The following is a 24,496-nucleotide window of genomic DNA, read 5'->3' as shown; positions in this document are numbered from 1 at the left end:
GCTGTTGTACATTCTATGGATTTTGACAAATGTATAGTCACATGTATCTACCATTACAGTATCATACCAAATAGCTTCATTGCCCAAAAAATTCTCTCTCCTCTGCCTAATCATCCTTCCCTCCCACCTAATCCCTGATGTTTTTATTGCCTCCCTATCTTACCTTTTCCAGAATATCATGTAGTGAGAATCATTATGTAACCTCTTCAGATTGGCTTCTTTAACTTAGTAATATTCATGTAAGGTTTCTCCATATCTTTTCACGAAAAGGCTTGATAGCTCATTTCTTTCTAGTACTAAATGATATTCTGTTGTCAGAATGTTCCACAGTTTACTTATCCATTTACCTATTGAAGGACATCTTGGTTGTTTCCAAGTTTTGGCAATTATGAGTAAAACTGCTATAAACATCCATATGCAAATTTCTGTGAAAACATAAGTTTCCAACTCATCTGGGTTAATATCGAGGAGAGTGATTGCTGGATCGTGCGGTAAGAGTACGTTTAGTTTAGTAAGAAATTGTTAAACTGTCTTGCAAAGTGGCTGTGCCATTTTGCATTCCAGCCAGCAAGGAATGAGAGTTCTTATTGTTCCAATTCCTCACCAGCATTTGATGTTGTCACTGTTTTGAGTTTCGGCCATTCTAATAGGCTTGTAGTCGTACCTCACTGTTGTTTTAATTTGCATGCCCCTAGTGACATAGGACATTCAGCATCTCTTAACAGGCCCAACATGTCGTTCATTTTCTTCTTGTTGAGTTTTAAGAGTTCTTTGCATAGTATGAATAGCAGTCCTTTTTCAGATGTGTCTGGAAATATTTTCTCCCAGTCTCTGGCTTGTCTCTTTATTCTCTTAATACTGTCTTTCACAGACCAGAAGTCTTTAATCAAGTTCAGCTCGTAAATTATTTCTTGCCTGGATCATGCCTTTGGTGTTGTATCTAAAAAGTTATCAATGTTCCTGAAGTCATCTAAAATGTCTCTTATGCTGTCTTCTAGAAATTTTATAGTTTCGTATTTTACATTTAAGTCTATGATCAATTTCGGGTTAACTTTTGCAAAGGGTATAAGGTTTGTGTCTAGGTTCTGTTCTTATTTTTATTTTTATTTTTTTTATTTTTTGGCATGTGGATGTCCACATGTTCCAGCACTGTTCATAGAAAAGACTTTCTCCACCAAATTTTTTGCTCTTCTATCAAAACTCAGTTGACTATATTTGTGTGAGCCTATTTCTGGGCTTCTTTTTATTTACATTGATCCATTTGTCCATTCTCTCACCAATTCCACACTGTCATGAGTACTGTGGCAGCTAATTTTTTTCATATCTTCTAATATCCTTTCTATAGCCAAACTTCCTCAGTTGCCCCAAAAATATTCCTGAAAAAAAATGGTTTCTTGGAGATAGTTTATTTGTGAGAAAAATTTAAGAACCTAAGAACAAAAACTGACAATGGAAGGATGATGATAAAGTCCAAAACTTTCCTAAAAATGTCTCATTATCTATGACTGAGACCTAAAGATAGAATAAAACCACTCTACCATAGAAAAAGAAGATCTTGATGAAATCAAATTGCCACTCCAAAGATAATTTTTTTTCAATATATGAAGTTGATTGTCAAATTGGTTTCCATACAACGCCCAGTGCTCATCCCAACAGATGCCCTCCTCAATACCCATCACCCACCCTCCCCTCCCTCCCACCCCCCATCCACCCTCAATTTGTTCTCAGTTTTAAAGAGTCTCTTATGCTTTGGCTCTCTCCCACTCTAACCTCCTTTCCATGGGGGAGGGGAAGAAAAAAAAAACAAAGATAATTTTTTAAAAAGCAACTCAATTTGAATGAAGGGCAGTCAAGACTTTTCTATACTAATTTTATGACTTATTGCCAATTAAATCTGAAATTCTACCTCGTATCTTAAAAGTCTTGTCATCTCACATGTGATTAATACATTACAAATTTATATGGAGAGTAGGAATTTATGTTCTTAGCACGATACCTTTTTTTTTAAAATCATAACACCGCAAAATGCTTGATACAGAGTGAGTGCTATGGAAGAATTATGTATGATTATAAGATAGGACAAGACCTTTCATTTAATGTGTATAGAACCTTCTAGAAGGTCTGCATTAAACTAGACAATCTAAGGGTCCTGTCACAGAGATTTTGAGACAGTAAGTCTGTATTGGTTCTCAAGAATATGCATTCTAGTTAGCACCTCAGGTATCCTGAGAGAGGTCGGTTGACCACATTTAAACAAACAGTAATACTGAGTTTCCTCTGAAGACCAGAAGAGATAATAATAAGAGAGGCTTGGTGTGTCATAAAAACAAAATGGATAATATGAAAAAAGTAAACCCTCAGCCAAATGACAAGGAAATCAATGGACAATCTTGAAGGTCTACTATGTATAAAACTGTGATATACTTAGGAATCTGGGAGTGGGGACAAAAACATAAAATACAAAATCCCGTGTGTGTGTGTGTGTGTGTGTGTACAAACAAGATAATACCTGTTCTTATAGACTCTGCCACTCCACAAGCATCCTTAGGCACAAGTCTTTGAAAGCTTGAATTACCATAGCAGAGCAAAGGAGCAATGAAAAAGCAATCGTGTAAAAGATAAATTTTTATTCTTCCGATAAACCACACAAGGAGGGGGTTTTGAGACAAGTTTTAAAGAAAATATGATCTGTCATCCTTTGAGTGTCATTTCCAATTGAAACTGAGAAGTGTGTTTTTGAAAAATAATAATGATAATAATGCATCTTAAACTCCACCCAGATAAGAATTACAATGAAGCAGAGCGCAAGGTATTTTTTTATGTTTTTCAAAATCAATGGATGAAATAGATTAACATTTGACTAAGCATACATAGGTGTGTGTATATACATAGTTATTTTCTTCTTTTTTTCTACTAGTAATTAATCTGAATGGTTTTGAAGAAAATGTACACTCTTTCTTCAAATAGAAGAAATAAAAATACAGAAAAGCCCCAAGGAAATATCCCCAAACTAAGTGATCTAAATGTGAAACTGTGGAGAGCTCTCCATTATTAACAGAAGATGTGATTCAAATAAAAGCCAAATAAAAGAAATATGTTTCTAAAAGCAGTATTATTTCCAAGCGTTACATAAAGTTTCTCTGCAATCTCTCAGAAGCTGCTGGTTTCTGTTGAGCACTGTTGGTCTTTGCTCTAATTATCTCTGGCTTATAGATTATATCCCTGCTACTGTCACCAAATCATTGAATGACCTTGGGATAGTTTCTAGCAAAAGTCAGTTTTCTCTGTTTATGAAATGAAGGTAGTAATCCTTGACACCCTCATACTTCACGGAGGTATTTCAAAAATTAATGAGTCACGAAGGCTTTGAGCTGTTCTGATCAAAGGCACTGTATAACTACAAAGAATTGTTATTATTTACCACTAGGTCCTTTTTATTGTGCCACTAATGAGCATTGTGGTCAGCAATAACTTATTAGGGAGAAAAAAGGAGGTAAAAGTTAAGAAGGCTGTTTCTCTCCATATTCAGATATAATTCTTGTTAATATTAATTGCTGTTATGCAGACATATTGGAAATGGGCTTCCTGTAGTCTCACGGTTCTGGTTGGGAAGTCTTTGCAAATATACCTACCCTGGGTTTAGAGGGTTTCACATATTGGGAGTTTTTCTTGGATGTGTGCAAATTCTACAAAGAACTCACATTTCAACCGATTTGGTACAAAAGGCTCAGCATCAAAAGTTCTCATTAAGATTAAAAACAGAGAGGGAGACAAACCATAAGAGACTCTTAAGTACAGAGAACAAACTGGAGGTTGCTGGGGGGGGGGGCGGGGGAAGGTAGGTGGGGGGGATGGGTTAAATGGGTGATAGGCATTAAGGAGGGCACTTGTTGGGATGAGCACTGGGTGTCATATGTAAGAGATGAATCACTGGGTTCTACTCCTGCAAGACTACACTGTATATTAACTAATCTGAATTTAAATTAAAAAAAAATTTAAGGTTATTTTCTTCTATACCCCCTTTTTTTCATTTTAATGATCCTTAATCAATTCTTCTCTCTCTCTCTCTCTCTCTCTCTCTCTCGCACACACACACACACGCACATGCACACTCACACACGCATGCACACACACACTCACTTCAGTTTTCTTTGGAAATTAGGTAATCCAATTTTTCATTTAAAGAAACTAAGAGTCTTTGCTTGCTTTCTCCTCGAGGATTTTGATGGCTTCCTGTCTTACATTTAGGTGTTTCATCCATTTTGAGTTTATTTTTGTGTATGGTGTAAGAACGTGGTCCAGTCAGAGAAAGACAAATATCATATGACTTGACTTATATGAGGACTTTAAGACACAGAATGGATGCACATGAGGGAAGGGAAGCAAAAAAATATCAAAACAGGGAGGGGGAACAAAATATAAGAGACTCTGAAATACGGAGAACAAACTGAGGGCTACTGGAGGGGTTGTGGGAGGGGATATGGGCTAAATGGGTAAGGGGCATTAAGGAATCTACTCCTGAAATCATTGTTGCACTATATGCTAATTTGGATGTAAATTAAAAAAATAAAATTAAAAAAAAAACCTAAGAGTCAAATCATTGGTTTTGCTGGAAATTTTCAATCACAGGAATATAAATGCGTTTTCTGCTTCTTCTCAAACCATGTTTCACTGTCTATATTCTAACCCATTAAACACTCAAAGTGAGCAATTGGAATAGCAAAAAAAAAAAAAAAAGGTACATATTCAGCACCTGTTTGAAAAGATTTCACCCTTTCAAAATGGATAGATGGCACAGAGTCATTATGGTACAAATCAGACTTCAAAAGATTGAAGAAAAGCTTATAAATATTAGGGAGAAAGTAGGCAATTTTATTTTACTTTGTCCCTCCTAAAAGCGCATGTCAAAAATCTTCTTCCAGGAATATTTAGAAGCACTTTGGGTCTCTGATGGGCAAGAAGGAGTACAACTTCTTGGAGCCTGGGCAATCCACCTGTCTCCCAGCAGCCTTCTTTCTCAGCCTGAGGCCTCTCTCCCATGCATAGCTCTATTCTAAAATAAACAAAGCACTCAGCCACTAGAAGCACTTCAGCTGAAACAAGTCCATTCTTCAGTACTCAGGGTAAATGAATTTTTCATGAGCTAAGATCTATGCAGAAAAGTTTTCATGAAAATCTCCTATTTTTTAAGGAAGAGTTCTACGGACTGAATTGTGTTCCAGCAAAATCCATCTGTTTAAACCTTAATCCCAATGTGACTCTCGTTGAGATGGTGCCTTTGGGAGATAATTAGATTTAGATGAGGTGGTGAGGGTAGAACCTTCGTGATGGGGTAACTGCCCTCATAAAGAGAGCCGAAGATTTGCTCTCTCACCCTCTCTCTCACTCTTTCCCCACCATGTGAGGATACAGGGGAAGGCAGCCACCTACAATCAAGAGAGGGGAATCTCTCCAGAAACCAACCATTCTGGCACCCTGATCTCAGACTTGCAGCCTCCAGAACAGTGGGAAAACAAAACACCTGTTGTTTAAGCCACCCAGTCTGTGGTATTTTGTTATGGCAGCTAGAATTGAAGAATACAAAGAACAGTAGCAACAGGCTGTAATGACTTTGTTTAGTCTTAACATATAAAAATTCTAATTGGATTCATGACCTTATAAAGATACAAGTTAGGAGGTGAATGGTTCAGACGTGTCTGCAATAATTCCTTTATCCAATATGCTATGTATCAAATGCCCATTCAACAAATATCTAATGAGTAAAGACTGAACTCCAAGATGGGTGTTGGATAGAAAGACAACACAAAAGGATAAAGCTCCTAACTTCAAGGTGAGGAGAACATGATAGAGATATGGCACTTACTCAGAGAATACAAGGTAAAATGTAAAGAAAAGGGAGAGACTGGGTTCCCTAAAGATAATGGCAGTAGAGGGGCGCCTGGGTGGCGCAGTCGGTTAGGCGTCCGACTTCAGCCAGGTCACGATCTCGCGGTCCGTGAGTTCGAGCCCCGCGTCAGGCTCTGGGCTGATGGCTCGGAGCCTGGAGCCTGTTTCCGATTCTGTGTCTCCCTCTCTCTCTGCCCCTCCCCCGTTCATGCTCTGTCTCTCTCTGTCCCAAAAATAAATAAAAAACGTTGAAAAAAAAAAAAAAGATAATGGCAGTAGAATGTAACTGGCCACACAGTGGAGAAGAATTTTATTTTTAGTGCAGTATATATTTGGGGAATGAAAGGCCTTTTTTAAGGTGAAAGAAAGTGTATGAATTCAATGGTAGGTAGGGTAAAGATGTGAGCCATTTTTAATGCTCTGTATTTTCAAAAATAATGGAATGATTATTTTGTAATTCATTCTTTATTGGACATTATTTTACCAGTTTCACCGCAAAGAATGTCACTGAGCCTTTAAGCTATTCTAAACATGCCTCAACTTGGTTTTTCTTGGTTTTACCAAGTACAAGATGAAAGTGTTATCACTCACTTCACAAAATATATCGGTGTATATTCCCTACGGAATAATTTAAAGGATATGAAAAGCAGTTAATTGGTCTAGAATGTCCCTTCCTCCAAAAATACCAGATAAATGACAGAACATTTTATGTAAAAGAGCCATATTCTTTGAATACTGTGAACTGCCACTAAAAGCATAATGTAATGGTTAAAATTGTTGAAGTTTGAATCCTGACTCAGCAACTTAGCTGCAAAACTTTAACTTGAGAAACGTGTTAGCCTCTCTGTGCCTCACGTTGGTCTTCTATAAAATGAAAATGATAATTTGTTCTTAAGGCAGTTACAAGGTTAAATTATGCAGTGTTTAGAATAGAATCAGTAGGTATGCAATGAATGTTCACTATTGTATTATTTAAGAACTTTTTTCTGATTTGGATGCCTTTTATTTCTTTTTCTTATCTAATCGCTCTGGCTAGGACTTCCAGTACTATGTTGCATGGAAGTGGCATTTGTGTCTTGTTTCTAATCTTAGAGAATAAGCTTTCAGCTTTTCACCATGGAGTGTGATGATAGCTGTGGGCTTGTCACAGATGGTTTTTATCATGTTGATACACATTTCTTTATACCTAATTTGTGCAGATTTTTATGATAAGTGAAATATGCCAGACAGAAAAGGACAAATAGTGTATGGTATCCCTTATATGCGGAATCTAAAAAAACAAAAACAAAAACAAATTGTCAAATTCATAGAAACAGAATAGAATGGTAATTGCCAGGGGTGGGGAATATGAGAAGTGGGGAAATGTTGCTCAAAGGCACAAATTTCCAGTTGTACGTTGAGTAAGTTCTAAAGGTCTAATGTGCATCATCGTGACTATCGTTAATAGTATATTGTACATTTGAAGTTTGCTAAGACAGTAGATCTTAAGCACTCTCATGAAAACAAACAAAAAGTATACCAAATCATTACAGTACACACTTTAAATATACTACAATTTCATTTTTCAACTATACCTCAATAAGCTCATAAGACATAAAAACTATTTTTCTTTATCCTACGACACAAATATTTTTCAATATAATTGAGATGATATGCATGAAAGTACCGAATCCTAACATAATGTCCACATAATGACATTAGACTGTATTAGAGAAAATTAATATCAGAGAACATCTCTATGCTAATGATATCCATGATAATTTTGCCCTATTAGTTATCGACAGCACTCACTCATTTATTCATTCATTCATTTAAAAATAAGAGTATACTGGGGCCCGTGGGTGGCTCACTTGGTTAACTTCTGACTTTGGCTCAGGTCATGATCTCATGGTTTGTGAGTTCAAGCCCTGCATCAGGCTCTATGCTGACAGCTTTCTCTCTCTCTCTCTCTCTCTCTCTCTCTCTCTCTCTCTCTCTCACACACACACACACACACACAAATAAATACATTTAAAAAAATTTTTAACAAGACTATAATTTATGTTTTCTGCCAGGCTCTGTACTTGGTTTTGAAGATTAGAAAAAAATGACCCTTTCTGTACAGGAGATCATGGAATAAAGCATATCTTGACGTATTTGTTGAAGTACTATTTTCAGTGTTAAATATCATGTATGGGGTTCCTTTCCTTTGAACATAATGTACTATTCTCATTTCTGTCTCATTCAGCACAAATTTTCATTTGCTGATATATAATTGAAGGCTGAGTTTCTGAAGGAAATTTGGTTAGACAAGGAACTTTACATGAGAATGGGGAGAGTTGGGCAAAGAAAAGAATAGAATTATTAAATAATGTGTCAAACTGATCCTATTTTGTTTTAAAAATATACATTAAAAAAATCATGTTTTGTGATTGATTTGCCTCAATAACTTTGTTTCAGAAATGTTGATCTGTTTTACTACAGGTAAAAGGATATCTGGTCAAAATGCTAATACAGCCACTTGGAACTTGCCTTGAACTCTGAGGAAGCCTGATTGTTATTGGTGGTGGACTATATATTAATAAAAGACAAAGGCTAGAGATGTCAGGAACCACTTTACTACAATTTTAAATATGCGAATGTAGAAAAGGATCTAGAAGATTCATAGAACGTGGCAACCTACCAAAGATTATTCAGCTCTCCTACTTTGTCTTTTCCTATGTACATATAGTTGTATCAGCACATATGAACCTGTACTCCAAATCACGGCACTTTCTCCTTCCATGACTCAATTCCATACAGAAGTGGAGTGGCTTCCTGTTCTGGAGCATGTCCTAGTAGGCTCCTGGATTTTCATAGGAGCACATAAACCATACCCTATGACTTACTTGAATACTAAAAGAAATGGATCTGAAATAAAGAATTTTGCACTTTAGATCTGTATACCATACAGAACCTCAACCTTTCTGGGAGTTTAGAGATGCTAAATTTTCATTTCTAAGAAATTATGTTAATGGGGATTTTTTTTGAAGAATGACCAGCCTACTCAGTCTCTAGATATCCTTAGACCATGTCCAACACCTGAGATAGATGCTCGGATTGTCCAATTTTGCCTGATTGCAGAATTAGTTTTCTTTGTCACTCTCAGGTTGCTGTTCTGCTACGTGTCCACAAGTTTTTTAATGACATAAATTTCTCCAGTGACCCCACTTGCCTAATAGATCCTACTATTGGAAAGGAGGAAAGAAAAGATGGAAACAATTTTATCTTTTAGTAGGAACTAAAACTAAAATACTATCAATCACAGCAAAAAAAAAAAAAGGTAATATATGAAATCTCAATGAAGAAAAAGTAACAACTAATAACATGTTTTCATTTTGCAAATCTCTTTTCACTTGGAGGTGCTGATGGAATGTGAACTGACAGTAAGTAAATCAACAATTGATTGTGACTGCATTAGATAAAGATTTTTCAGAGCAAAGATGACATCAGTGGAATGTGTTTACTCATTCTGCATGGTAACCTGTTTCTCCTTCAATGCCAGTCAGCTTTGACAAGAATGCCCCCATCTGAAACCTTTTGTTTCCTGGGATGTTCAAAAACGTATGCCAGGTAACTAATGAGGAAGAAAACTAAATACCTACAATGGAGGCTAAAGAAGGAAACGTGAGTGCCATAAATTGGACAGTAAATTTTTCTTATGTAGATTTAACCAATCCCTTGAATTAACGTGTGGAAAGTCACCACTGCTTTTTTTTTTCTCACCATGATATGATGTTTGTGCTGTTGTTCTGTTTATCTTTATAATTTTATTCATGATATCTTAATTTATATTTAATATAATATTTAAGGAGTGATACAGAAGCGACTGTATTGGTTCAAGTAATCATGTAGAAGTTGAGCTCATGTAAATGTCCTTAGCGATTTATAAAAATCCATTTCAGGGGCGCCTGGGTGGCGCAGTCGGTTGAGAGGCCGACTTTGGCTCCGGTCATGATCTCACAGTTCATGAGTTCGAGCCCCACATTGGGCTCTGTGCTGACAGCTCAGAGCCTGGAGCCTGCTTCAGAGTCTGTGTCCCCCCCCCCCAACTCTCTGCCCCACCCCTGCTTGTGCTCTATTTCTCTCTGTCTTTCAAAAATGAATAAACATCTAAAAAAATTATTTTAAATAAATAAAAATAAAAATCCATTTCATCTCCAAAACTTTTTCCATATTAACCACAGAGGTAAGTACAGTCCGGCCTACAGAAAATATACTGGTTAATCTGTTAAAGTGTCTTATGAAATCCGTCTTTTATTTATGGAGATTTCATTATGGATTTTACACTTCTACACTTTTGCTCGTATTTGGGGAATGAGGGTTCAGATGTGACTTTCACTCATGCAGAATACTAGATTTGATTCAGTCCCATTGCCAAATGCCAGTCAGTTGTAAAGAATTTAGAAAAGGGGGTGGCTCAGTGGGTTGAGCATCCCACTCTTGATTTCAGCTCAGGTCCTGATCTCACACTTTTGTGATTTCCAGCCCTGTGTCAGGCTGTGTGCTGAGAGGGAAGAGGCTACTTGAGAGTCTCCCTCTCTCTCTCGGCCTCTCTCCCCTCTCTCAAAATAAGTCAATAAACTTAAAAAAAAAAAAAAGGATTTAAAAAAGTAAGGGTAGCTAATACACCCTGATAAGCTTTTTTTAATGTTTATTTATTTTGAGAGAGAGAAAGAGAGCACCCTAGTAGGTGAAGGACAGAGAGAGAGGGAGGAAAAGTCATAAGCAGTCTCTACACTGTCATTGGAGAGTCTGACACAGGGCTCGATCCCAGGAACCTGAGATCATGACCTGAGCCGAAATCAAGAAGTCAGATGCTTAACCAACTGAGCCACCCAGGCACCTTACACACTGGTAAGCTTTTTAGAATGTGCCCCTGGAAGATGCCTGGTTCAAACTAGCATATTATTCCTCCACTACACCAAATCCAACATTTTATTTGTAAAATCAAGACAAAAACTTAAAATAATTTTCCTTATTATGGCATATTACACATAAATCGTGTCTTAAAACCTCCCAAAAGCCTGGTGACTTAATTGAATAAACTAACCCTACGAATTTTTATGAAGACGTTTTCTATCTCCTAGACATTAGAAAGCTTGTAGGAAAGGCATGAAATGACTTAGGTCTGAGAATGACCCAGCCAGAAACAAAACCAATCAATTAGGTGCATAGCTTTAACAAACTTGATCACAGAAGAAATTCAGGGGCGCAACAATACCTTGTTTTTCCAATAAGTATTGAATGAAAAATAAAATAATTTTATCTTTAAACTCTCTTCCTGGACATTTCTTATCATTTATTGTATATGATGTACCTGTTCTTAATCAGTTGCAGATAACTAGGTTTTCCCCTGGGAAGAACGCCATTCTTTCTTTCCTGCCATTTAAGGAGTACCTCCTTTGTGTTGGATATTTTATGTATGAGTCATCTCCTTCTGGGGATATAACTTGTCCCTCGTGATATTTTTTTCCTTTTTGGCCTGAATCAGCTTACCTTTCACAAACAACAACACACACACACACACTCACACACTCACACACACACCCCTCTGGAACTACCCATGTGTAACGCTTCTCTCTTTGGTGGATCTGAGCACATAATGTCACATCATGGATCAACAGAAACACATACAGAAAACAGGAAAGTGTTTCCAAAGGAAACACAATCCATGGGCTACAGACGGCCTTGTGGGGCATGAGTCACAACAGTTAAAATGTCCAAGTTCCCTTTTAAACGGTGACTTCCCAAATACCGGATTATTCACGTGTCATGCAAAACAGATCCAAGGACTTTCTTAATTGTATCCAAGTATGTTGATGCTGTTTTCAGATTTCATTACAGACCGTTCATAATATGCTACCTGTGAGCAAGCTTAGCATGAAGTAAAACCGGATGAAGTAAAACTAAATTGTGTGAGGGCTGGGATTGATAATTGAGAAACAGCATGAGTTCTGCATGATACAACGTGCACAAAAAATGAGGGAAAAGATTTGGGTGAGTCATGAATCATGCGTTCTAGACAGGCATGGGTTGGGAAAATCAAGAGACAATGGGCAGGACCGACATTTCAACTTTTATCTTAGAAAAAGATGATCTTGGGGCACCTGGGTGGCTTAGTCAATTGAGTGTGGGACTTTGGCCCAGGTCATGATCTCGGGGCTCCTGAGTTCGAGCCCCACATGGGGTTCTCTTCTGTCAGCCTATCAGCACGGAGCCCACTTCAGATTCTCTGTCCCCCTGTCTCTGCCCCTCCCCCACTTGTGCTTTCCCCAAAATACATAAATATTTTTTAAAAAGGAGAGCGATTATTTTAACATTTATCGATGTATATTTGAATGCTGACCTGTTCCAAAGAAGAACTTCCACGCAGAATTGTATTTTTCTGAACATATCCTTCAGATGCCTTGCTGCCCTCTTTGTGGGATTCCGGTCTCTTTCTGGAATTCACTGTCTCTTCAGAATCCAAAATCTCCTCCTGGCAGCTCCCATCTATTTACCCCAAAAGGATCACACGAAACTTGACTTTCTCTATGTCAATTTAACGTTGGCTGAACACACAGTAATCTAACCACTTTTTTGTCTTATAGGGGATAAAGCTTGGTTTTCCGTAATCTACAGTTTAAGCAAATTATTTTCTGTCTAATGTACCAGGAAATCGCTAAAGCCCGGGGCAAGTTTTAAGATTAAAACACAACCACAACGCCAACAACTTTTGTTCCTCTTCCTGTGATGCTCACAAAGTGGGTAAAGCACAGGTTCCGCATTCCAGCCTTTTTTCCCACTTACCATATAGATCCTGAAGTGTAGATACTCTGTGTTTCTATGCCTTAATATTACATGTTGTTTACCACAACATCTACCAGTTCTTGTTGTTTTGTTAAAACCAACTTAGGACATGAAGAGGTTCAGAAGAGGCCAGTGCACTTGGGTTCATTTTTCTTTTCTTTTAATGTTTCTTTATTTTTGAGAGAGAGACACAGACGGAGCATGAGTGGGGGAGGGGCAGGGAGAGGGGGGGACACAGAATCCGAAGCAGGCTCCAGGCTCTGAGCTGTCAGCACAGAGCCCTATGTGGGGCTTGAACTCACGAACCTGAGCCAAAGTCAGACACTTAACCAACCGAGCCACCCAGGCGCCCCGGGTTCATTTTTCAAGTGGGGAACGCTGAGAACAGTTTCCAAGCTATGCAAACACAGAGGGGCTTTATTTGGGTTGCCTTGTTTATTTGCATAGAAATGTCTGCATGCCTATAAACGCTGCATGTACGTTATTTCTCTCTCGATCATCTGAAAACGGTAGCATCTACAAAATGCATTTCTTCATCTAGCTGGATGGACACTGTAAATATAAAACAAACGTCTCTCTTCCAGGCTCGGAAATGCCAGAAGATAAAATATGGGATTTTCCACGCCTTCCAAAGTTAGAATTTTAACAAAAATCTAGGCACTTTTTTTTTTAATTTTTTTTATGTTTATTTTATTATTTTTGAGACAGAGAGAGACAGAGCATGAACGGGGGAGGGGCAGAGAGAGAGGGAGACACAGAATCGGAAGCAGGCTCCAGGCTCTGAGCCATCAGCCCAGAGCCCGACGCGGGGCTCGAAATCACGGACTGTGAGATCGTGACCTGAGCCGAAGTCGGACGCTTAACCGACTGAGCCACCCAGGTGCCCCAAATCTAGGCACTTTTAACCAAAGGAAGAGAGCTTGGTTTCCAGCAAGATGTGAGGCGGGGAACTGAAGAGCACTGGACTACAGTGTCCAGAGTCCTGTTGGCCTTTCGTCCTTGTTCACGGATACACTGTCTTGCCTTGCACGAGTCTTTAAACCTTCTAGAGCTCAATTATATCCTCGTGTATAATATAACCGATAAGCAGCCTGACTATTCACTGTGCAAGTTCCATAAGCCTTTTGTAAGCTCACAAATGATTTCGAAAGCCTGTTAGGTGCTACCTGTAAACGTGTACCTGGGTGGCTTCCAGGATCCAAGTTGCAAAGACGTGTCAGAATCGAAGGGACATGATCGATACAAACGTGCATTGCTCAATGTTTAGCACACACACACAAAAAGGTATTCAATATCTATTTGCTGACTCAGATATTAGACTAAAAATATAGAAGTCTCACTTACTCAAACATAACCATTTATGATGTTTAATTTTATGTGTCCACTTGGCTGGGCTGTGGCGTGTGTTCTTTGTTCACATTCGGGTCTAGATGTTGCCATCCAATGTGATTTTTAGGTGTGATTAACATTTAAAAGGTCAGTAGACTTTGAGCAACATACATCACCCTTCATGATGTGGGTGGGCCTCAGCCAGTCATCTGAAAGCCCTAAGACTAAAAGATTGGGGTGTCCCAAAAAGGAAGGACTTGAGTCTCAAGACTGCAAGCTAGGAAACGTGGCCTGAGTTCTTGGCCTGCTGGTCTGCTCTGTGGATTTCCATCTCATGACTGTAACTCTATCTTACTTGAATCTCCAGCCAGCTGTCCTGTGAGATTATGACTCAAGCCTTCAACTCCTGCCTGAATTTCATATCAACTCTTACCTGAAGCCCCACCCTACCAGTGTGTCCTAAGGATTTCAGACTTGCCAGCCCCCATAACTCTCTCTTTCTATTGGTTCTACTGCATTCTGCTTTCCGGGGGAGTCCTGACTAATTGATTATTCAAGTTAGAATTTCTCAAAACAAGGGATCAAGCTGGCTTGAAAAATGAGTTTGTTTGGTTTATAAAGACAAAATGAAATAAAAAGTTACACAATCTGATAATTAAAAAGCAAAGGGGAGATGTATCTAGGCAGGAATAAAATTTTTAGGGGATGCTATTCTGTAAATGGGGATTTAAAAACGGGGCCTAGGGGCGCCTGGGTGGCTCAGTCGGTTAAGCGTCCGACTTCAGCTCAGGTCACGATCTCGCGGTCAGTGAGTTGGAGCCCGGCGTGGGGCTCTGGGCTGACGGCTCAGAGCCTGCAGCCTGCTTCCGATTCTGTGTCTCCCTCTCTCTCTGCCCCTCCCCCATTCATGCTCTGTCTCTCTCTGTCTCAAAAATAAATAAACGTTAAAAAAAAATAAATAAATAAATAAATAAATATGGGGCCTAACCTTTAGAATTGTTATGACATTTAAATAAATTAATATTTACACTATTTAGAATAGAATGGTCCTAAGACAGTGCCAGGCACCTAGTAAGAACTCAGTAAATGTTTAGCTGGTGTTAATATTTTCATTAGCATCAATTATCTTCACCATCATTTCATCAATTATCAGTTATCATCAGTTATCTTCATTATTACCTGTATGTGCTTATGATGTCTAACCACATAATAATTAATAATTTAATCCCCGTAGCTACCCTGTTGTGGCAAGTATGATATGTCCCTTTGACAGAAATGGCAAAGAAACGTTAAGAAATTGGCCCAAGGTCACACAGTTGGTAAATGGTGAAGATTAAACATAAAGTCAATAGAAAAATACCATAAAATATAGAGGGCTTAACCATGAGTCCTGCCTCCTCACATGAATTTTAAAGAATTATTTAAATAAGAAAGACAAGGGGCGCCTGGGTGGCTCAGTCGGTTAAGCGGCCGACTTCGGCTCAGGTCACGATCTCGCAGTCCGTGAGTTCGAGCCCCACATCGGGCTCTGTGCTGACAGCTCAGAGCCTGGAGCCTGCTTCAGATTCTGTGTCTGCCTCTCTCTGACCCTCTCCCGTTCATGCTCTGTCTCTATCTGTCTCAAAAATAAATAAACGTTAAAAAAATTTTTTTAAATAAATAAGAAAGACAAAATGATCATTTGAGAAGAACTAAGCAAACACTAAAGAAAAAAAATAGAATTTTTCCCCATGAATTTGAATGCATGTGTATACAACTGACACTTAATGCTTTGGTAAAAACTCCAGTGTGGTTCTGGCATGAATTTGTATGTGTTAACCTAAGAATTTAGATTTTAGTTTTTAAGGGATTACCTTTAAATTCCTAGATTAATACACATGAGAATTATTTACTTAAAGAGCCTAACATTCATAAATATGAACTCCCATGCTAAGATTGAAGACAATATACTACTTGTCTTCTATCACCCAAAGCACTTATTTAAAAGCTAAAACACACTCTTTAAAAAGAATGGCTTCATATTAGAGAATCCAAATATGCCATATGCCATTGTAAGATCCCGCAATAGTAAGTAAATCATTTTTGCCATTTAGGGTTATAAATTCTATGTACTTATAGAAAATTGGGCCATGTTTAGCTTTCCCCCCAACTTTAGCTATATTTAGGGATTTTCAGCCATCAGAAGCACACATAGGTCACCAATCAATGGTTATATTTAATACAGATTAGCTTTTGCAAGAAACCGTCTTAATGAATTTGCAACTAATGTTAATACAAAAGGTTGAAAATAATTAGTCTCTTACCTTGGGCTTCTCCTTGTCCTCTCTCCTCAAACAGCTTCATTAATCGATCATTGAGAATTCTAGTATCAACTTGCAGGGGTGCTAAAAGAACATATTTATGGTAACTTTCTCATCAGTTAATTTAATTACAAAAAGAAATTATCAACCATTATGGCTATTTAGTTATTTATAGGTCATAGACACAAATTCTATCCAATATGCTGCCTTGTTCTGAAATTAAAAAAAAAAAAACCTTGGGGCGCCTGGGTGGCGCAGTCGGTTAAGCGTCCGACTTCAGCCAGGTCACGATCTCGCGGTCCGTGAGTTTGAGCCCCGCGTCAGGCTCTGGGCTGATGGCTCGGAGCCTGGAGCCTGTTTCCGATTCTGTGTCTCCCTCTCTCTGCACCTCCCCTGTTCATGCTCTGTCTCTCTCTGTCCCAAAAATAAATAAAAAACGTTGAAAAAAAAATTTAAAAAAAAAAAAAAAAAAAAAAAAACCTTTAGTAAATCAATGATAACTGGAACAAGGACTTTTAAATGTATATCACAGGCTATTCATAATAGGACTTCTTCTCCATTAAAAGTGATCTAATATTCAATGGAATATGATATATACTACACAAGAGTCATTTCAGAACAAGCCATTATGGTTTGTCAAATCACAGAAAAGAATATTTAAGCAAAATGAACATTTTCTACTAATACTCGCCGTATAACTTATTTTTTACTGAATGTATATAAGAAACAACAAACTTGGGTGGTGTTAGGTGGTCTTAGATTCCCATATATATGCTAATGCAATATAATAGCAAATACAAATGCTACTTAGTTCTTTTGTGAACCTAAAGTAAAAAGGTTATGTCAGTACAAAAAACACAAACAACCAAAGAATCAAAGAAAAAAAACACATAATCATAAAAACATGACACTGGAAGAGGGTTTAAAGAATCATCCAGGTAGATTTGCTGCTGGAAAGAACCAAACATAAACGATGCCAATGTGGATGACCACCCCAGTCTTAGAATTCGAATATACATACATACATCAAATATGTTCCCCTTCCTATAGAAAGCAAGTGAACCAGCTAAACTGTGGTTGCACTTTTACAGTAGTAGTTTTAATCCAGCCCAAGTATTCCTACTACTTATCTCTCTCTTTGCACTCCATGGGTGAGCCAATGCTGAAGATGGTCATTAATTCTGGAACTCACACCTGAAACTCTACCACCAAGTGGTCTAGAAGAGCCTTGAGGGGTCTTCACTGAGCCAGTTAGAAGCTCCTGAAAATTCCAGGTCTCCCCTTTCTATCCATGCTTATGATCTTTTGAACACTAGTGTTGGGAAAAAAATCCAGTGTAGCCTATACTCATAGGCTTAGGTTGCTGGAGCCAGATAGAATGGTTGAAAGGGCAACCTAAAAAGGTCTTTAAAGTTAGTAGCTTCTGCTCATTGAATCCTGCAGATGGCTTTCCCAAGTAGCAGTTGACCTGCAAGCGTTCTTTTCCTGACAAGGGCCAGCACAAACCTCCTACCACCCCAACACTTTGGGAAAATGGAGAGGGGCCATTTCTGGAAGCCATTTTGCAAATTTTGCATCAGGGAAGCATGAACTTGCATTCCAGCATTGCCTGGATCTTTATAACTCTTAGTGGAACAGTTACAAAACTTACAAAGCTGATATATGGCTCATAAAAGAATCTTATTTGGAAGTTAACAATTTGGAAGTTAGCAAAGGCATAGATGGGGAGATACCTACAGATGTAATAAAAGCTTCAATATAAGGACTTGGTGGTCCTGACACACCGATGGGGGTCACAGACAAGAATAAATGAACATACGTTTGGATGTTAAAACGAACGGAAAGCCAAAAGGTAAATGGGATCAATACAGAGATAATATCTTTAGAGAGAGGCAAACCTACGTCCAGATCCCAACTCTGCCACTTACTCGCTCTGTAACCTGAGGCAGATTCTTAGAGTCCCTGAACTCGAATCTCCTTGCCCCAAAGATGAAGTGGTTGTGAGGGTTAAGAAGATAACACACGTAAAGCACCTCGCTTCATTCCTGGCATAGAGTAGTACCTAGTAAAGGGCAGCCACCCCCTTTACTTGTTTGTTAACCATTTAGCAAGTGTATGAAGTGCATACTTTTTCAATAGTTTAGATTCTGTGATTCTGAATTAGTGTTTGTGTTTTCACTCTGAAGTAATGAATTCTAGACCACTTTTGGGGTGTTGTATGAGAGAAACCTGAATAAGAGACCCCTAACCAATAATTGTTATAGAGGTTCTGGTTTCTTTCCTTACCAGGCAGACCCGGTAGGGAAACCCCCTCAGTGATGCCCCAATAAAACCCTGGAGAGTCAAACGGGTTACATAAGACAGAAACTGAAAACAAGAGAATGTCCCCTTCAAACTCAAATTCAGCAATTTGGATGAATCTGCTTATTTTCCCCTCCAGAAATTTTCCCAAAGGGAAAGGTAGAGAAAGCCAACAGCACAAATGTAACTCCTGAGGGGAAAGAGAACAGAGAGAGCCAAAGATGGGGGTCCCCTCCATGCTTGCCAGATCTCTGTGATCTTAAGAAAAATACTAAATCTTCCTAAGCTTGTTTCTTCATCTTAAAAGTGGAAATAATAACAACTACTTTGGGTGATTTTGCATTGGTGGGTCAGAGCTACTATACCCACCTGAAGACATCCCTTGAGCACTCAGTAAGTCATAATAACCAATGTTTACAGAAGACTTGCCAGGTTTTGGATATTATGCTTAGCACTTCACGTTTGTTTCGTCATTTATACATGAACTCAACAAATATTCCTCAAGTCGGCTCATGTTCTATGCCATCTGCTGCGGTAAGATTTAAAAATTCATCAGCATGGGGCACCTGGGTGGCTCAGTCGGTTAAGTGTCCGACTCTTGGTTTCAGCTCAGGTCACGATCTCACAGTTTCGTGAGTTCAAGCCCCTTGTCTAGCTCTGTGCTGGCAGGGCAGAGCTTGCTTGGGATTCTCTGTCTCCCTCTCTCTCTGCACCTCCCCTCACGCTGACTCTGTCTCTCTCAAAATAAAAAAAAATAAACTTAAAAAAGTTCATCAGTGAACAAGGTAAGCAATATCTCTGCCCTCTGTGTTCAGAATATGGGGAGAAATACATATCACAGATAACCTCACTAATAAAGAGATTGGTGATCATTCCGTATGAGTGTGATAAAGCAGGTATACAGGGAAACATCACCTTGGTTAGTCAAAGGAGTTGAAAATTGACATTTAAGCCAAAACTTCGGGAAGAGAGTCCAATGGCCAGTAAGGAGGCTGCCCCAGCACCTGTGAGTGTCTGGTGTCCAGAAAGAGCTCCATGAATATAAGGAACAAAAAGAAGTCCCACGTGGCCAGAGCGCAGTGAGCACGTGGCAGGAACCTGAGATGAAGAAGGACAGTATATTGGTCTTTACCTTGAAGGCAATAGGCAACAATAAGAGAGCATCAATGAGGGAGTGGCGAGACGCTGTGTGGACAACAGATTAAAGGAGAGAAGGCACGGATGTGGACAAAAGCAGTCCAAAATACTCCAGATAGGAGCTGGTGTTCACTCGAGACTGGGTAGGAACAGCAGAGATGCTGAGAGGCAACAAAGAACGAGATCTCATGTATCTTATGAGCCAAACATTACGCTGGAGTCTAAGGACCTTTAAGGTTTAGTGGAAAAGAAAGCTGCTAAAGAAATAAGTATAGCGATAAATATGTAAATAATAACTAGGATGCATGTCAAAGGAAAAAAAAAGAGTGATGAGAGAAAGAGAAGCATAATTAAAGTCTGGTGATCAGGGAAAACACATTTCGTGTGTCAAATCCATGGGCCTCAACACTCTGTAAGGTATTATTATGAATTAGTTAGTTATTATTAAATAAATTCAACATGTGATGGTTAACTTGATGTGTCAACTGGGGTAAGCTGTGGGGCCCAGTGGTTTGGTCAAACGTCAGTCTTGATACTGCTGTGACAGTATTTCTTAGATGCGATTGACATTTACGTTGATACACTTTGAGTAAAGCGAATTACTCTACATAATGTGGGTGGGCCTCATCCGATCAGTTGAAGACATACGGGAAAATGCAGGTTTCCCAAAGAAGTCATTCTCCTCAACACGGCAAGATAGAAACTATGCCTCCGTTCCAGTCTGTTGCCCTGATGAATTCAGTCTCAAGACTGCATATCAATGTTTGCCTGAATTTCACATCAACTTTTACCCGAATCTCCATCCTACCAGCCTGCCCTACTGCCCTGCAGATCGACTTGCCAGCCCCCACAGTCACATGAGCCAATTGCGGAAAATAAAAATAAATCTCCCTTTCTTTTTGTCACTCTTTATCTCTCCCTCTGTATGTGTGTGTGTGTGTGTGTGTGTGTGTGTATGCACACACATATATATATACATAAAATATATGTATTATATACATGTATATTATTATTATGTAATACATACAAACAAAAAGAGAGCCTATTTATTGGTTCTGTGCTCTGTTTCTTTGGAGACCCCTGACACGTAAGCTAATATTACCTACATCAAATCATATACACAATTGTAAAATAATAAAACGCTGTGCAGCTTTGGAGTGGATGTTATATAGAAGCACTGAGATCTGAAGTCCATATTAAGTAAAGTGTATTTACCAAGAGCCAAGAACCAATTGTCCATTGTTTCTACAATCTTTGTTACATAAAAATTAACATACTATCCTGCCAGGACTTATTGCTAAAGAGAGAAAATGGTGGTGGTGTTGGTAGATTGTTGACACTGAAAAAGAGTCATAAATTCTACGAAACATTGAACGTTGTCTAACATATGTCCCTTTATATTTAAATTCCAGGAAGCACAAAGTAAGATAAGTGCTTGAGTATAGGTATAATACCGTCCTCTATTTCTCATACATTTACTTCTCCCTTTTTTGGTGCCCCCAAATCCCTCTTTCATCTATATTTGAACTCTGCTTTCACCACATACATTTACATTTCTATTATACGTTGCCTCAAACTGTTTTGGAAGTAAGTAGAGAACAAATTATAAATAGCTTTGCCACACCTACTGCAAGAATCAAGACGATTCTCAGCAATGAGACTGACAACCTTCCAGAAAATGTCGACATCACTCTGAAGGGAAGCACTGTTCTCGTGAAGGGCCCCGGAGGAATCCTGTGAAGGGACTTAAATCAGGTCAATACAGAGCTCAGTCTCTTTGGAAAGAAAAGGAAGAGGTTCTGACTTGACAAATGGTGGGAAACAGAAAAGAACTGGCAGGGCACCTGGGTGGCTCAGTCTGTTGGGCGTCCAACTTCGGCTCAGGTCATGATCTCACAGTTCGTGGGTTCGAGCCCCGTGTAGAGCTATGTGCTGACAGCTCAGAGCTTGGAGCCTGTTTTGGATTCCGTGTTTCCCTCTCTCTCTGCTCCTTTCCTGCTCACACTATGTCTCTCTCTCTCTCTCAAAAATAAAATAAATATTTTTTAAAAATTTTTAAAAAAGAAAAAACTGGCTACTGTTTGCAGCATCCATAGTCACATACAGACCACAGTCAAGGGCGTTACACTGGGCTTCCGTTACAAGATCAGGTCTATGGATGCTCACTTCCCCATCAACATTGCTATTCAGGAGAATGGTTCTCCTGTTGGAATCCGGAATTTCTTGGGTGAGAAATACATCTGCTGGGTTTCGATGAGGCCCGACATTGTTTGTTCAATCTCTCAAGCCCAGAAAGATGAGTGAATTCTTGAAGGAAACGACATTGAACTTGGATTGAACTCAGTTGCTTTGACTAGGTAAGCTACAACCGTTAAAAACAAGGATGTCAGAAAATTTGGGAATGTTATCTATGTTTCTGAGAAAGGAACAGTTCACCAGGGCTGATGAGTAAGATCTAAGTCGTCCAGCTACAGAAACAGCAAGATGCCGGTGATTTTTTTCAGACATATCTGTGATATTTTCAAGATGCGATAAAAGCTGTATTGACTCGGGGGGGAAAAAAGCAAATGATAAACAAATGAATATGAGAACAAAGCTGAACCAGGGTGAAGATAGACGGCAAACTGGATGTAAAGATGGCCACCTGCTTGAAAATGTAGGACCCAGAGGGAAGTATAGGCATTGGACAATCACTGCGGACTAAGGGAGAGTGACCCACAATATTTTATTCCATTACACTTACTTGTCCATGGGTAGAGCCATTCATATCTTACCGAACATCTTATTAAGTCCTTTCGTCCTTACATTACAAAAATTCCCCCAATGCAACTATATATTGTGATCTCCGAGGAATTAAAACAGACTTCAAGAAGAATCCAACCAATAAGTCCTCTCCAGAATTCACTGGGATTACCTTTCATCCCCCAAGTGTATTGGGCAAATAAAAGGCTGGGATTTTTTTTTTAGTTTTCAGTTCACCTTGCTTTGGGCTACTGCTAAAAACTATCCTGAGAGTAAGTCCTCGCCTTCTCTTGTACATGTCTCTTTTGATGATACCCGTGGATTCTGTATCGTCTAAAATTAGGCATAGTTACTGAAAACTGTCTTTTCAAAAAATGTTGCACTGTGTTTGATCCCTTTTATCGGAGGATTTACCCCTCTCTTTCACTAAAAAGTGCAGATTCTGTGACTGGCGCCCAACGGTGAAATACGGTCTTTGTTATTTTACAACTGCAACCAGACTCAAGGTTACAGAAGAAGAAATAAGAAGAAGTCATATCACTGCACCTTGTGGTTCAAAACTTAAGTGGTGGTTCCATGCGTTCCAATGAAAGGAATTCAGTAGTCACTAGGCACGGAAGCTCCATTTGCTAGATGAATTTTGCACTGCATCCAAGAATGCTCATTTTAAGCTCAAGGAGCAGAGGCGGCATTTGGAAAGGAATGATGCACCTCAAATACATAACACAGGCCTTATAATGACACCAAACTGCTTAAGGCCCCGTGTCAAATGAAAGCAAATTCTTGCTGCTTCTATCTGACCAGCTGGCTGTCCTTGATCAAAAATTACCTTTGCTGCCCATCACGTTGTTAGTGGTTAAAACTTACCATTTAAATTGTAAGCTGCAAAATCTAAACGGAACTGCATGTGTGATCTTTGTCACCTCATTTTCATGAATGGAAAAGAATATTCTGACACAAAAATTACATACTTAATTCTAGCTCACCCTCTCTGCTGACCTCCATCCCACACTGCCTTGGGTTTATTTCCTCATCCATCAGTGGGTCAAAGTAATTTCTGCTGTATTCATTTCCTGTGGAAAGTACACGAAGTAAGGGTCAGTGATTATTAGAAGCACATGAACCAAAATGTTAATTTTGAAATCGACACCAGCACAGAAGGGCCATTTTAGCTACTTTATAAGCTTAATTTTTGTACAAGTCCTTCCAGGCCTCCTTTTTTGTAATTATCATCTTGCAAAAGGTCAGAAAAGGTAATTCAAGAAACAAGTTCATGCTATCTTTCGGTTGCTAAAAAATTAATGAGAAAATTATCAAATGTAGACTTTAGAATAATAATATAAAAAACTGAAGCAAAATTATGTTTAGGATAGACTCAAAAAATGGACACTGTTGGATTACAGTGATGTTTCAAGTTCACCGATCGTTGTGTTTGCCTGCTTGTATATCATTCCCAAAGTAAACAGTGTTGTTGTTTCCAGAATTCTGTCATCGACTTACTAGTACCTTCATTATGAGAAACTGTAGAAAATTTCCATGTTGACAGTTGAATAAAAAGAGAGAGAGAGAGAAAATAGAGACAGAGAGAGAGAGAGAGAGAGAGAGAGGAGGAAGGAAGGAAGGAAGGAAGGGAAGGAAGGAGGAAAAGAAGGAAAGAATGAAGGAAGGGAAGGAAGGAAGGGAGGAAGGAAGGAGGAAAGGAGGGAAGGAAAGGAAGGAAGGAAGGAAGGAAGGAAGGAAGGAAGGAAGGAAGGAAGGGAGGAAGAGAGAAAGGAAGCAGAAAAGGAGGGAAGGAAGGAAAGGAAGGAAGGAAGGAAGGAAGAGGGAGAGAGACAGAGAAAAAAAAAAGAAAGTGAGAGATGGTATTGCTTATAGGTCTTTTTTGTTCTGTCAAGTTAAGTTACATGAAGGGAAGGTACCAATGATGCAGTCAGAAATTTGGTCAAAACACATCAACGCTCTCAACAAACTAACCAAAAACTCTCACTTTA

At 38.9% G+C, this 24,496-nt stretch overlaps 1 protein-coding gene and 1 pseudogene across 1 annotated transcript in view; one reads left to right on the top strand and one right to left on the bottom strand.

Annotated features, from left to right (window-relative positions):
- The window catches only part of LOC131515363 (uncharacterized), a 327,128-nt gene that overhangs the window by 183,427 nt on the left and 119,205 nt on the right, over nt 1–24,496 (bottom strand). Inside the window, exons 8-10 of the mRNA XM_058736129.1 lie at nt 23,492–23,578; nt 16,329–16,409; nt 12,254–12,399 (exon numbers count right to left, since the gene is read on the bottom strand). Of these exons, the coding sequence (XP_058592112.1) occupies nt 12,254–12,399; nt 16,329–16,409; nt 23,492–23,578 (314 nt within the window). The remainder of the gene's footprint in view (nt 1–12,253; nt 12,400–16,328; nt 16,410–23,491; nt 23,579–24,496) is intronic.
- On the top strand, nt 20,375–22,208 carry LOC131514781 (large ribosomal subunit protein uL6-like; annotated as a pseudogene).

This window comes from Neofelis nebulosa, chromosome 6, assembly GCF_028018385.1.
Source record: "Neofelis nebulosa isolate mNeoNeb1 chromosome 6, mNeoNeb1.pri, whole genome shotgun sequence".
NCBI classification, from domain to species: Eukaryota; Metazoa; Chordata; class Mammalia; order Carnivora; family Felidae; genus Neofelis; species Neofelis nebulosa.
The sequence above is the reverse complement of the archived record's forward strand: the minus strand, read 5'-3'. Positions and strand labels throughout refer to the sequence as shown.